We start from the raw sequence: 16,877 nt of genomic DNA on the forward strand, positions 1-16,877 counted from the left end.
CACGTCACTCACCACGTCACTCACCACGTCACTCACTCACCACGTCACTCACCACGCCACTCACCACGTCACTCACCACGTCACTCACCACGTCACTCACCACATCACTCACTCACCACGTCACTCACCACATCACTCACCACGTTACTCACTCACTCAGTCACTCACTCACTCACTCACCACGTCACTCACTCACCACGTTACTCACCACGTCACTCACCACGTCACTCACCACGTCACTCACCGCGTCACTCACCGCGTCACTCACCACGTCACTCACCACGTCACTCACCACGTCACTCACTCAGTCACTCACTCACCACGTCACTCACCACGTCACTCACCACGTCACTCACTCACCACATCACTCACCACGTCACTCACCACGTCACTCACCACGTCACTCACCACGTCACTCACCACGTTACTCACCACGTCACTCACCACGTCACTCACCACGTCACTCACCACATCACTCACTCACCACGTCACTCACCACATCACTCACCACGTCACTCACCACGTCACTCACCACATCACTTACCACGTCACTCACCACATCACTCACCACATCACTCACCACATCACTCACCACGTCACTCACCACGTCACTCACTCACTCACCACGTCACTCACCACGTCCCTCACCACGTCACTCACCACGTCACTCACCACGTCACTCACCACGTCACTCACTCACCACATCACTCACCACGTCACTCACTCACTCACCACATCACTCACCACATCACTCACCACGTCACTCACCACATCACTCACTCACTCACCACGTCACTCACCACGTCCCTCACCACGTCACTCACCACGTCACTCACCACGTCACTCACCACGTCACTCACGTCACTCACTCACCACGTCACTCACCACGTCACTCACCACGTCACTCACCACGTCACTCACTCACCATGTCACTCACCACATCACTCACCACATCACTCACCACGTCACTCACCCCGTCACTCACCACGTCACTCACCACGTCACTCACCACGTCACTCACCACGTCACTCACCACGTCACTCACCACGTCACTCACCACATCACTCACCACGTCACTCACTCACCACATCACTCACCACGTCACTCACCACATCACTCACCACGTCACTCACCACGTCACTCACCACATCACTCACCACGTCACTCACCACATCACTCACCACGTCACTCACCACATCACTCACCACGTCACTCACTCACCACATCACTCACCACGTCACTCACCACGTCACTCACCACGTCACTCACCACATCACTCACCACGTCACTCACTCACTCACCACGTCACTCACCACGTCACTCACCACGTTACTCACCACATCACTCACCACATCACTCACCACGTCACTCACCACATCACTCACCACGTCACTCACTCACTCACCACATCACTCACTCACTCACCACGTCACTCACCACATCACTCACCACGTCACTCACCACATCTATCACCACGTCACTCACCACGTCACTCACCACGTCACTCACCACGTCACTCACCACGTCACTCACCACGTCACTCACCACGTTATTCACTCACCACATCACTCACCACATCACTCACCACGTCACTCACCACGTCACTCACTCACTCACCACGTCACTCACCACGTCACTCACCACGTCACTCACCACGTCACTCACCACGTCACTCACCAGGTTACTCACTCACCACGTCACTCACCACATCACTCACCACGTCACTCACCACGTCACTCACCACGTCACTCACCACGTCACTCACCAGGTTACTCACCACGTCACTCACCACGTCACTCACCACGTCACTCACCACGTCACTCACCACGTTACTCACCACATCACTCACCACGTCACTCACCACATCACTCACCACGTCACTCACCACGTCACTCACCACGTCACTCACCACGTCACTCACCAGGTTATTCACTCACCACATCACTCACCACATCACTCACCACGTCACTCACCACGTCACTCACCACGTCACTCACTCACTCACTCACCACGTCACTCACCACGTCACTCACCACGTCACTCGCCAGGTTACTCACTCACCACGTCACTCACCACATCACTCACCACATCACTCACCACGTCACTCACCACGTCACTCACCACGTCACTCACTCACCACGTCACTCACCACGCCACTCACCACGTCACTCACCACGTCACTCACCACGTCACTCACCACATCACTCACTCACCACGTCACTCACCACATCACTCACCACGTTACTCACTCACTCAGTCACTCACTCACTCACTCACCACGTCACTCACTCACCACGTTACTCACCACGTCACTCACCACGTCACTCACCACGTCACTCACCGCGTCACTCACCGCGTCACTCACCACGTCACTCACCACGTCACTCACCACGTCACTCACCACGTCACTCACCACGTCACTCACTCAGTCACTCACTCACCACGTCACTCACCACGTCACTCACCACGTCACTCACTCACCACGTCACTCACCACGTCACTCACCACGTCACTCACCACGTCACTCACCACGTTACTCACCACGTCACTCACCACGTCACTCACCACGTCACTCACCACATCACTCACTCACCACGTCACTCACCACATCACTCACCACGTCACTCACCACGTCACTCACCACATCACTTACCACGTCACTCACCACATCACTCACCACATCACTCACCACATCACTCACCACGTCACTCACCACGTCACTCACTCACTCACCACGTCACTCACCACGTCCCTCACCACGTCACTCACCACGTCACTCACCACGTCACTCACCACGTCACTCACTCACCACATCACTCACCACGTCACTCACTCACTCACCACATCACTCACCACATCACTCACCACGTCACTCACCACATCACTCACTCACCACGTCACTCACCACGTCCCTCACCACGTCACTCACCACGTCACTCACCACGTCACTCACCACGTCACTCACGTCACTCACTCACCACGTCACTCACCACGTCACTCACCACGTCACTCACCACGTCACTCACCACGTCACTCACTCACCATGTCACTCACCACGTCACTCACCACATCACTCACCACATCACTCACCACGTCACTCACCACGTCACTCACCACGTCACTCACTCACCACATCACTCACCACGTCACTCACCACGTCACTCACCACGTCACTCACCACGTCACTCACCACGTCACTCACCACATCACTCACTCACCACGTCACTCACCACGTCACTCACTCACCACGTCACTCACCACATCACTCACCACGTCACTCACTCACCACATCACTCACCACGTCACTCACCACATCACTCACCACGTCACTCACCACATTACTCACCACGTCACTCACCACATCACTCACCACGTCACTCACCACATCACTCACCCCGTCACTCACCACGTCACTCACCACGTCACTCACCACGTCACTCACCACATCACTCACCACGTCACTCACTCACCACATCACTCACCACGTCACTCACCACGTCACTCACCACATCACTCACCACGTCACTCACCACATCACTCACCACGTCACTCACCACATCACTCACCACGTCACTCACCAAGTTACTCACCACGTTACTCACCACGTCACTCACCACGTCACTCAGCAAGTTACTCACCACGTCACTCACCACGTCACTCACCACATCACTCACCACGTCACTCACCACGTCACTCACCACGTCACTCACCACGTCACTCACTCACTCACCACATCACTCACCACGTCACTCACCACGTCACTCACCACGTTACTCACCACATCACTCACCACATCACTCACCACGTCACTCACCACATCACTCGCCACGTCACTCACTCACTCACCACATCACTCACTCACTCACCACGTCACTCACCACATCACTCACCACGTCACTCACCACATCTATCACCACATCACTCACCACGTCACTCACCACGTCACTCACCACGTCACTCACTCACCATGTCACTCACCACGTCACTCACCACATCACTCACCACATCACTCACTCACCACGTCACTCACCACGTCACTCACTCACTCACCACGTCACTCACCACATCACTCACCACATCACTCACCACGTCACTCACCACGTCACTCACCACGTCACTCACCACGTCACTCACTCACCACATCACTCACCACGTCACTCACCACGTCACTCACCACGTCACTCACCACGTCACTCACCACATCACTCACTCACCACGTCACTCACCACGTCACTCACTCACCACGTCACTCACCACATCACTCACCACGTCACTCACTCACCACATCACTCACCACGTCACTCACCACATCACTCACCACGTCACTCACCACATTACTCACCACGTCACTCACCACATCACTCACCACGTCACTCACCACATCACTCACCCCGTCACTCACCACGTCACTCACCACGTCACTCACCACGTCACTCACCACATCACTCACCACGTCACTCACTCACCACATCACTCACCACGTCACTCACCACGTCACTCACCACATCACTCACCACGTCACTCACCACATCACTCACCACGTCACTCACCAAGTTACTCACCACGTTACTCACCACGTCACTCACCACGTCACTCACCAAGTTACTCACCACGTCACTCACCACGTCACTCACCACGTCACTCACCACGTCACTCACCACGTCACTCACCACGTCACTCACCACGTCACTCACTCACTCACCACATCACTCACCACGTCACTCACCACGTCACTCACCACGTTACTCACCACATCACTCACCACATCACTCACCACGTCACTCACCACATCACTCGCCACGTCACTCACTCACTCACCACATCACTCACTCACTCACCACGTCACTCACCACATCACTCACCACGTCACTCACCACATCTATCACCACATCACTCACTACGTCACTCACCACATCACTCACCACGTCACTCACCACGTCACTCACCACGTCACTCACCAGGTTATTCACTCACCACATCACTCACCACATCACTCACCACGTCACTCACCACGTCACTCACCACGTCACTCACCACGTCACTCACCAGGTTACTCACTCACCACGTCACTCACCACATCACTCACCACGTCACTCACCACGTCACTCACCAGGTTACTCACTCACCAGGTTACTCACTCACCATGTCACTCACCACGTCACTCACCACGTCACTCACCACGTCACTCACCACGTCACTCACCACGTCACTCACTCACCACGTCACTCACCACGTCACTCACCACGTTACTCACCACCTCACTCACCATGTCACTCACCACGTCACCTCACTCACCACCCACGTCACTCACCACTCACCACCACCCACCCCACCACCCCCCACCCCACCCACTCACCACTCACCACCCACTCACCACCCACCACTCACCCCCTTACTCCACACACCACATACTCACCCCACACTCAACCCCACACTCACCCACCCCACTCACTCACACCACCCACCCACCACCTACCCACTCACCCACCCACTCACCCACTCACTCACCCACCCACTCACCCACTCACTCACCTACTCACCCACCCGCTCACCCACTCACTCACCAACCCACCCACTCACTCACCCACTCACCCACCCACTCACCCACTCACCCACCCACTCACTCACCAACCCACCACACCCACCCACTCACTCACCCACCCACCTACCCACCCACTCACTCACCCACTCACCCACCCACCCACTCACTCACTCACCCACTCACTCACTCACTCACCCACTCACCCACCCACCAACCCACCCACCCACTCACTCACCCACCAACCCACCAACCCACCCACTCACCCACCCACCCACCCACCAACCCCCCAACCCACCCACTCACTCACCCACTCACCCACCCACTCACTCACCCACTGACCCACTCAACCACTCACCCACCCACTCACTCACCCACTCACTCACCCACTCACCCACCCACTCACTCACCCACCTACCCACCCACTCACCCACTCACCCACCCACTCACCCACCCACTCACTCACCCACCAACCCACCCACTCACTCACCCACCCACTCACCCACCCACCAACCCACCAACCAACCCACCCACTCACTCACCCACCAACCCACCCACTCACCCACCCGCTCACCCACCCACTCACTCACCCACCTACCCACCCACTCACCCACTCACCCACCCACCCACTCACCCACCCACTCACTCACCCACTCACCCACCCACCCACCCACTCACTCACTCACCCACCCACCCACCCACCTACCCACCCACCCACCCACCCACCCTCTCTCTGTGTCTCTCCCCAGACCATCCGTTTTTTGTGGGGGTCCAGTTCCACCCCGAGTTCACCTCCAGACCCATGTCTCCTTCTCCCGTCTACCTGGGTCTACTGCTCAGCGCCGCTGGCAAGCTCCAGAGCTTCCTGCAGAGGGGTTGCAGATTGTCTCCACGGTACGTGCCTGGGGGAGTGACTGGGGAGTGACTGGGGAGTGACTGGGGGAGTGGGTGACTGGGGGAGTGACTGGGGGAGTGGGGGAGTGGGTGACTGGGGGAGTGACTGGGTGACTGTCTCCACGGTACGTGCCTGGGGGAGTGACTGGGGAGTGACTGGGTGAGTGACTGGGGGAGTGACTGGGGGAGTGACTGGGGAGTGACTGGGTGACTGGGGGAGTGACTGGGGAGTGACTGACTGGGGGAGTGACTGTCTCCACGGTACGTGGCTGGGGGAGTGACTGGGGAGTGACTGGGGGAGTGACTGGGGGAGTGACTGGGGAGTGACTGGGGGAGTGACTGGGGGAGTGACTGGGTGACTGTCTCCACGGTACGTGCCTGGGGGAGTGACTGGGGAGTGACTGGGGAGTGACTGGGTGAGTGACTGGGGGAGTGGGTGACTGGGGGAGTGACTGGGGGAGTGGGTGACTGGGGGAGTGACTGGGTGATTGTCTCCACGGTACGTGGCTGGGGGAGTGACTGGGGAGTGACTGGGGAGTGACTGGGGGAGTGACTGGGTGACTGGGGGAGTGACTGGGGAGTGACTGGGTGACTGTCTCCACGGTACGTGCCTGGGGGAGTGACTGGGGAGTGACTGGGGGAGTGACTGGGGGAGTGACTGGGGAGTGACTGGGGGAGTGACTGGGTGACTGGGGAGTGACTGGGGGAGTGACTGGGTGATTGTCTCCACGGTACGTGCCTGGGGGAGTGACTGGGGGAGTGACTGGGGAGTGACTGGGGGACTGGGTGACTGGGGGAGTGACTGGGGAGTGATTGGGGGAGTGGGTGACTGGGGGAGTGACTGGGTGACTGTCTCCACGGTACGTGCCTGGGGGAGTGACTGGGGAGTGACTGGGGGAGTGGGTGACTGGGGGAGTGACTGGGGAGTGACTGGGGAGTGACTGGGGAGTGACTGGGGGAGTGGGTGACTGGGGGTGTGACTGGGGGAGTGACTGGGGGAGTGGGTGACTGGGGGAGTGACTGGGTGACTGTCTCCACGGTACGTGCCTGGGGGAGTGACTGGGGAGTGACTGGGGAGTGACTGGGTGAGTGACTGGGGGAGTGACTGGGGGAGTGGGGGAGTGGGTGACTGGGGGAGTGACTGGGTGACTGTCTCCACGGTACGTGCCTGGGGGAGTGACTGGGGAGTGACTGGGGAGTGACTGGGTGAGTGACTGGGGGAGTGACTGGGGGAGTGACTGGGGAGTGACTGGGTGACTGGGGGAGTGACTGGGTGACTGGGGGAGTGACTGGGGAGTGACTGACTGGGGGAGTGACTGGGTGACTGTCTCCACGGTACGTGGCTGGGGGAGTGACTGGGGAGTGACTGGGTGACTGGGGAGTGACTGGGGGAGTGGGTGACTGGGGGAGTGACTGGGGAGTGACTGGGTGACTGTCTCCACGGTACGTGCCTGGGGGAGTGACTGGGGAGTGACTGGGGGAGTGGGTGACTGGGGGAGTGACTGGGGGAGTGGGGGAGTGGGTGACTGGGGGAGTGACTGGGTGACTGTCTCCACGGTACGTGGCTGGGGGAGTGACTGGGGAGTGACTGGGGGACTGGGTGACTGGGGGAGTGACTGGGGAGTGATTGGGGGAGTGGGTGACTGGGGGAGTGACTGGGTGACTGTCTCCACGGTACGTGCCTGGGGGAGTGACTGGGGAGTGACTGGGGAGTGACTGGGGGAGTGGGTGACTGGGGGAGTGACTGGGGGAGTGGGGGAGTGGGTGACTGGGGGAGTGACTGGGTGACTGTCTCCACGGTACGTGCCTGGGGGAGTGACTGGGGAGTGACTGGGTGAGTGACTGGGGGAGTGACTGGGGGAGTGACTGGGGAGTGACTGGGTGACTGGGGGAGTGACTGGGTGACTGGGGGAGTGACTGGGGAGTGACTGACTGGGGGAGTGACTGGGTGACTGTCTCCACGGTACGTGGCTGGGGGAGTGACTGGGGAGTGACTGGGGGAGTGACTGGGGGAGTGACTGGGGGAGTGACTGGGGGAGTGACTGGGGGAGTGACTGGGTGATTGTCTCCACGGTACGTGGCTGGGGGAGTGACTGGGGAGTGACTGGGGGAGTGACTGGGGGAGTGACTGGGGGAGTGACTGGGGGAGTGACTGGGGGAGTGTCTCCACGGTACGTGCCTGGGGGAGTGACTGGGGAGTGACTGGGTGAGTGACTGGGGGAGTGGGTGACTGGGGGAGTGACTGGGGGAGTGACTGGGGGAGTGGGTGACTGGGGGAGTGACTGGGTGATTGTCTCCACGGTACGTGGCTGGGGGAGTGACTGGGGAGTGACTGGGGAGTGACTGACTGGGAGAGTGACTGGGGGAGTGACTAGGGGAGTGACTGGGTGACTGTCTCCACGGTACGTGCCTGGGGGAGTGACTGGGGAGTGACTGGGGGAGTGACTGGGTGACTGGGGAGTGACTGGGGAGTGACTGGGGGAGTGACTGGGTGATTGTCTCCATGGTACGTGGCTGGGGGAGTGACTGGGGAGTGACTGGGGAGTGACTGGGGGAGTGACTGGGGAGTGACTGGGGAGTGACTGGGGGAGTGACTGGGTGATTGTCTCCACGGTACGTGCCTGGGGGAGTGACTGGGGGAGTGACTGGGGGAGTGACTGGGGGAGTGACTGGGGGAGTGGGTGACTAGGGGAGTGACTGGGTGATTGTCTCCACGGTACGTGCCTGGGGGAGTGACTGGGGAGTGACTGGGGAGTGACTGGCTTGGGAGTGACTGGGTGACTGGGGGAGTGACTGGGGGAGTGGGTGACTGGGGGAGTGACTGGGTGACTGGGGGAGTGACTGGGTGACTGTCTCCACGGTACGTGCCTGGGGGAGTGACTGGGGAGTGACTGACTGGGGGAGTGACTGGGGGAGTGACTGGGGGAGTGACTGGGTGATTGTCTCCATGGTACGTGCCTGGGGGAGTGACTGGGGAGTGACTGGGGGAGTGACTGGGTGACTGGGGGAGTGACTGGGGAGTGACTGGGTGACTGGGGGAGTGACTGGGGAGTTACTGGGGGAGTTACTGGGGGAGTGACTGGGGAGTGACTGGGGAGTGACTGGGGAGTGACTGGGTGACTGTCTCCACGGTACGTGTCTGGGGGAGTGACTGGGGGAGTGACTGGGGAGTGACTGGGGAGTGGCTGGGTGACTGGGGAGTGACTGGGGGAGTGGGTGACTGGGGGAGTGACTGGGGGAGTGACTGGGTGACTGTCTCCACGGTACGTGCCTGGGGGAGTGACTGGGGAGTGACTGGGGAGTGACTGGGTGACTGGGGAGTGACTGGGGGAGTGGGCGACTGGGGGAGTGACTGGGGGAGTGACTGGGTGACTGGGGGAGTGACTGGGGGAGTGACTGGGTGAGTGGGGGAGTGACTGGGTGAGTGGGGGAGTGACTGTGTGGCTGGGGGAGTGACTGTGTGGCTGGGGGAGTGACTGGGTGGCTGGGGGAGTGACTGGGTGGCTGGGGGAGTGACTGTCTCCCCGGTACGTGCCTGGGGGAGTGACTGGGGAGTGACTGGGGAGTGACTGGGTGACTGGGGGAGTGACTGGGTGACTGGGGGAGTGACTGGGTGACTGGGGGAGTGACTGACTGGGTGAGTGACTGACTGGGTGAGTGACTGACTGGGTGAGTGACTGACTGGGTGAGTGACTGGGGGAGTGACTGGCTGGGGGAGTGCCTGGGTGACTGGGGGACTGGGGGAGTGACTGGGTGACTGGGGGAGTGACTGGGTGACTGGGGGAGTGACTGGGTGACTGGGGGAGTGACTGGGTGACTGGGGGAGTGACTGGGTGACTGGGGGAGTGACTGACTGGGGAGTGACTGGGTGACTGGGGGAGTGACTGGGTGACTGGGGGAGTGACTGGGGAAGTGACTGGGTGACTGGGGGAGTGACTGACTGGGTAACTGTCCCCCCGGTACGTGTCTGGGAGAGTGACTGGGGGAGTGACTGGGGGAGTGACTGGGGGAGTGGCTGGGGGAGTGGCTGGGGGAGTGGCTGGCTGGGGGAGTGACTGGCTGGGGGAGTGACTGGCTGGGGGAGTGACTGGCTGGGGGAGTGAGTGACTAGTTGAGTGACTCCCCACGTGACTAGGGATGACTACTCTGACGTCAGCGACGATGGGGACTCTCTGTGAGTGACCGAGTGAGTGACTGAGTGACTGAGTGACTAACTAACTGCTTGAGTGACTCCCCACGTGACTAACTGAGTGAGTGACTAACTGAGTGACTAACTGAGTGACTAACTGAGTGACTAACTGAGTGACTAACTGAGTGACTAACTGAGTGACTCCCCACGTGACTAGGGACGACTACTCTGACGTCAGCGACGATGGGGACTCTCTGTGAGTGAATGACTGACTGACTGAGTGACTAACTGAGTGACTGAGTGAGTGACTAAGTGACTGAGTGAGTGACTGAGTGAGTGACTGAGTGAGTGGGTGAGTGAGTGGGTGAGTGAGTGAGTGGTGAGTGAGTGGTGAGTGAGTGGTGAGTGAGAGGTGAGTGAGTGGTGAGTGAGTGGTGAGTGAGTGGGTGAGTGAGTGAGTGGTGAGTGAGTGGTGAGTGGTGAGTGAGTGGGTGAGTGAGTGGTGAGTGAGTGGTGAGTGAGTGGTGAGTGAGTGGTGAGTGGGTGAGTGAGTGGGTGAGTGAGTGGTGAGTGAGTGGTGAGTGAGTGGTGAGTGAGTGGTGAGTGGTGAGTGAGTGGTGAGTGAGTGGTGAGTGAGTGGTGAGTGGTGAGTGAGTGGTGAGTGAGTGGTGAGTGGTGAGTGAGTGACTGAGTGACTCCCCACGTGACTAACTAACTGAGTGAGTGACTGAGTGAGTGAGTGACTAACTGAGTGACTTCCCACATGACTGAGTGACTAGCTGAGTGAGTGAGTGACTAGTTGAGTGACTCCCCACATGACTAGGGACGACTACTCTAACGTCAGCGACGATGGGGACTCTCTGTGAGTGACTGAGTGACTAACTGAGTGACTGAGTGACTAACTGAGTGACTAACTGAGTGACTAGTTGAGTGACTAACTGAGTGACTCCCCACGTGACTAGGGACGACTACTCTGACGTCAGCGACGATGGTGACTCTCTGTGAGTGACTGAGTGAGTGACTGAGTGATTGACTGAGTGATTGACTGAGTGACTAACTGAGTGACTAACTGACTAACTAACTGAGTGACTAACTGAGTGACTAGTTGAGTGACTGACTGAGTGACTGAGTGAGTGACTCCCCACGTGACTAGGGACGACTACTCTGACGTCAGCGACGATGGGGACTCTCTGTGAGTGACTGAGTGAGTGACTGAGTGAGTGAGTGACTGAGTGAGTGACTGAGTGACTAACTGAGTGACTAACTGCTTGAGTGACTCCCCACGTGACTAACTGACTGAGTGACTAACTGAGTGACTAACTGAGTGACTAACTGAGTGACTAACTAACTAACTAACTGAGTGACTAACTGACTAACTAACTGAGTGACTAACTGAGTGACTAACTGAGTGACTAACTAACTAACTGAGTGACTAACTGACTAACTAACTGAGTGACTAACTGAGTGACTAACTGAGTGACTAACTGAGTGACTAACTGAGTGACTAACTGAGTGACTAGCTGAGTGACTAACTGAGTGACTAACTGAGTGACTAACTGAGTGACTGAGTGACTAACTGAGTGACTAACTGAGTGACTAACTGAGTGACTAACTGAGTGACTAACTGAGTGACTAACTGAGTGACTAGTTGAGTGACTAACTGAGTGACTCCCCACGTGACTAGGGACGACTACTCTGACGTCAGCGACGATGGGGACTCTCTTTGAGTGACTGAGTGAGTGACTGAGTGAGTGACTGAGTGACTAACTGAGTGACTAACTAAGTGAGTGAGTGACTGAGTGAGTGACTGAGTGACTAGTTGAGTGACTAGTTGAGTGACTAGCTGACTGAGTGACTCCCCACGTGACTGAGTGACTAACTGAGTGACTAACTAACTAACTAACTGAGTGACTAACTAACTAACTAACTGAGTGACTAACTAACTAACTGAGTGACTAACTAACTAACTAACTGAGTGACTAACTAACTGACTGAGTGACTCCCCACGTGACTAGGGACGACTACTCTGACGTCAGCGACGATGGTGACTCTCTGTGAGTGACTGAGTGAGTGACTGAGTGACTGAGTGACTAACTGAGTGACTAGTTGAGTGACTAACTGAGTGACTCCCCACGTGACTAGGGACGACTACTCTGACTACAGCGACGATGGGGACTCTCTGTGAGTGACTAACTAACTGACTGAGTGACTAACTGAGTGACTAGCTGAGTGACTGAGTGACTGAGTGAGTGAGTGACTAACTGAGTGAGTGACTCCCCACGTGACTAGGGACGACTACTCTGACGTCAGCGACGATGGGGACTCTCTGTGAGTGACTGAGTGAGTGACTGAGTGAGTGAGTGACTGAGTGAGTGACTGAGTGAGTGACTGAGTGAGTGACTGAGTGACTAACTGAGTGACTAGTTGAGTGACTGAGTGACTAACTGAGTGACTCCCCACGTGACTAGGGACGACTACTCTGACGTCAGCGACGATGGGGACTCTCTGTGAGTGACTAACTAACTGACTGAGTGACTAACTGAGTGACTAGCTGAGTGACTGAGTGACTAACTGAGTGACTGAGTGACTGACTGAGTGACTCCCCACGTGACTAGGGACGACTACTCTGACGTCAGCGACGATGGGGACTCTCTGTGAGTGAGTGAGTGACTGACTGAGTGAGTGACTGAGTGAGTGACTGAGTGAGTGACTGAGTGACTAACTGAGTGACTAACTGAGTGACTGAGTGACTAACTGAGTGACTGAGTGACTGACTGAGTGACTCCCCACGTGACTAGGGACGACTACTCTGACGTCAGCGACGATGGGGACTCTGTGAGTGAGTGAGTGACTGACTGAGTGAGTGACTGAGTGAGTGACTGAGTGAGTGACTGAGTGACTAACTGAGTGACTAACTGAGTGACTAACTGAGTGACTGAGTGACTAACTGAGTGAGTGAGTGACTAACTAACTGAGTGACTTCCCACGTGACTAGGGACGACTACTCTGACGTCAGCGACGATGGGGACTCTCTGTGAGTGACTGAGTGACTGAGTGAGTGACTGAGTGACTAACTGAGTGACTCCCCACGTGACTGAGTGACTAACTAACTGAGTGACTAACTAACTGAGTGACTAACTGAGTGACTAACTAACTGAGTGACTAACTGAGTGACTAACTGAGTGACTCCCCACGTGACTAGGGACGACTACTCTGACGTCAGCGACGATGGTGACTCTCTGTGAGTGACTGAGTGAGTGACTGAGTGAGTGACTGAGTGACTAGTTGAGTGACTAACTGAGTGACTGAGTGACTAACTGAGTGACTCACCACGTGACTAGGGACGACTACTCTGACGTCAGCGACGATGGGGACTCTCTGTGAGTGACTGAGTGAGTGACTGAGTGAGTGACTGAGTGACTAGTTGAGTGACTAACTGAGTGACTGAGTGACTAACTGAGTGACTCACCACGTGACTAGGGACGACTACTCTGACGTCAGCGACGATGGGGACTCTCTGTGAGTGACTGAGTGACTAACTGAGTGACTAACTAACTGAGTGAGTGACTAACTGAGTGACTAGTTGAGTGACTAACTAACTGAGTGACTAACTGAGTGACTAACTAACTGAGTGAGTGACTTCCCACGTGACTAGGGACGACTACTCTGACGTCAGCGACGATGGGGACTCTCTGTGAGTGACTGACTGAGTGACTAACTGAGTGAGTGAGTGACTGAGTGAGTGACTGAGTGAGTGAGTGACTGAGTGACTAACTGAGTGACTAGTTGAGTGACTAACTGAGTGACTGAGTGACTAACTGAGTGACTCACCACGTGACTAGGGACGACTACTCTGACGTCAGCGACGATGGGGACTCTCTGTGAGTGACTGAGTGACTGAGTGACTAGCTGACTGAGTGACTAACTGAGTGAGTGACTTCCCACGTGACTAGGGACGACTACTCTGACGTCAGCGACGATGGGGACTCTCTGTGAGTGAGTGACTGAGTGACTAACTGAGTGAGTGAGTGACTAACTGAGTGACTCCCCACGTGACTAACTAACTGAGTGACTGACTGAGTGAGTGACTAACTGAGTGACTAACTGAGTGACTAACTGAGTGACTCACCACGTGACTAGGGACGACTACTCTGACGTCAGCGACGATGGGGACTCTCTGTGAGTGAGTGACTGAGTGACTAACTGAGTGAGTGAGTGACTAACTGAGTGACTCCCCACGTGACTAACTAACTGAGTGACTGACTGAGTGAGTGACTAACTGAGTGACTAACTGAGTGACTAACTGAGTGACTCACCACGTGACTAGGGACGACTACTCTGACGTCAGCGACGATGGGGACTCTCTGTGAGTGAGTGACTGAGTGACTAACTGAGTGAGTGAGTGACTAACTGAGTGACTAACTGAGTGACTAACTAACTGAGTGACTGACTGAGTGAGTGACTAACTGAGTGACTAACTGAGTGACTAACTGAGTGACTCACCACGTGACTAGGGACGACTACTCTGACGTCAGCGACGATGGGGACTCTCTGTGAGTGAGTGACTGAGTGACTAACTGAGTGAGTGAGTGACTAACTGAGTGACTCCCCACGTGACTAACTAACTGAGTGACTGACTGAGTGAGTGACTAACTGAGTGACTAACTGAGTGACTAACTGAGTGACTCACCACGTGACTAGGGACGACTACTCTGACGTCAGCGACGATGGGGACTCCGACTCGGAGCTCGCCGCCCTGGGCGGAGCCACGGCGCCTAGCAACGGTCTCCCTGGCAACGGTCTCCGTGGCAACGGTCTCCCTGGCAACGGTCTCGGCGAGGTGTGACCACGGCAACTCGGGCAGCCGGCAAGCGCAGGTAACCATGGCAACCGGCGACATTGGTGGTAACCGTGGCAACTGCCAACACGGGTAACCGTGGCAACCGGCAATATTGGTAACCGGGGCAACCGGCAACACGGGTAACCAGGAAAAATAGCAGCATGGGTAACCATGTCAACCGACAACATTGGTAACCATGGCAACCAGCAACATTGGTGGTAACCATGGCAGCCACCAGCAGCACGAGGAAAAGTATGGTAACTATGGTAACAGCTAAGTAACTGGTAACCGTGGTGACTGTAACTATGGTAACCGTGGTGACTGTAACTATGGTAACCGTGACGACTGTAACTATGGTAACCGTGATGACTGTAACTATGGTAACCGTGACGACTGTAACTATGGTAACCGTGATGACTGTAACTATGGTAACCGTGGTGACTGTAACTATGGTAACCGTGGTGACTAACTATGGTAACCGTGACGACTGTAACTATGGTAACCGTGATGACTGTAACTATGGTAACCGTGGTGACTGTAACTATGGTAACCGTGACGACTGTAACTATGGTTACCGTGATGACTGTAACTATGGTAACCGTGATGACTGTAACTATGGTGACCGTGGTGACTGTAACTATGGTAACCGTGGTGACTAACTATGGTAACCGTGACGACTGTAACTATGGTAACCGTGATGACTGTAACTATGGTAACCGTGATGACTGTAACTATGGTAACCGTGACGACTGTAACTATGGTAACCGTGATGACTGTAACTATGGTAACCGTGACGACTGTAACTATGGTAACCGTGGTGACTGTAACTATGGTGACCGTGGTGACTGTAACTATGGTGACCGTGGTGACTGTAACTATGGTAACCGTGACGACTGTAACTATGGTAACCGTGATGACTGTAACTATGGTGACCGTGGTGACTGTAACTATGGTAACCGTGGTGACTGTAACTATGGTAACCGTGGTGACTGTAACTATGGTAACCGTGACGACTGTAACTATGGTAACCGTGGTGACTGTAACTATGGTGACCGTGGTGACTGTAACTATGGTGACCGTGGTGACTGTAACTATGGTAACCGTGACGACTGTAACTATGGTAACCGTGATGACTGTAACTATGGTGACCGTGGTGACTGTAACTATGGTAACCGTGGTGACTGTAACTATGGTAACCGTGGTGACTGTAACTATGGTAACCGTGACGACTGTAACTATGGTGACCGTGACGACTGTAACTATGGTAACCGTGGTGACTGTAACTATGGTGACCGTGGTGACTGTAACTATGGTAACCGTGACGACTGTAACTATGGTAACCGTGACGACTGTGACTATGGTGACCGTGGTGACTGTAACTATGGTAACCGTGGTGACTGTAACTATGGTAACCGTGGTGACTGTAACTATGGTAACCGTGACGACTGTAACTATGGTGACCGTGACGACTGTAA

At 55.9% G+C, this 16,877-nt stretch overlaps 1 protein-coding gene across 1 annotated transcript in view; it reads left to right on the top strand.

Annotated features, from left to right (window-relative positions):
* LOC142908544 (CTP synthase 1-like) overlaps positions 1-16,877 on the top strand; it is a gene marked incomplete at its 5' end in the record, with an annotated part of 47,784 nt that overhangs the window by 26,601 nt on the left and 4,306 nt on the right. Inside the window, 2 exons of the mRNA XM_076059289.1 lie at positions 6,289-6,433; positions 15,264-15,439. Of these exons, the coding sequence (XP_075915404.1) occupies positions 6,289-6,433; positions 15,264-15,408 (290 nt within the window). The remainder of the gene's footprint in view (positions 1-6,288; positions 6,434-15,263; positions 15,440-16,877) is intronic.

Source organism: Petromyzon marinus (assembly GCF_048934315.1).
Source record: "Petromyzon marinus isolate PM22_M1 ecotype Great Lakes invasive population chromosome 85 unlocalized genomic scaffold, UKy_Petmar_22M1.pri1.0 chr85_unloc.4, whole genome shotgun sequence".
In the NCBI taxonomy this organism is placed as follows: Eukaryota; Metazoa; Chordata; class Hyperoartia; order Petromyzontiformes; family Petromyzontidae; genus Petromyzon; species Petromyzon marinus.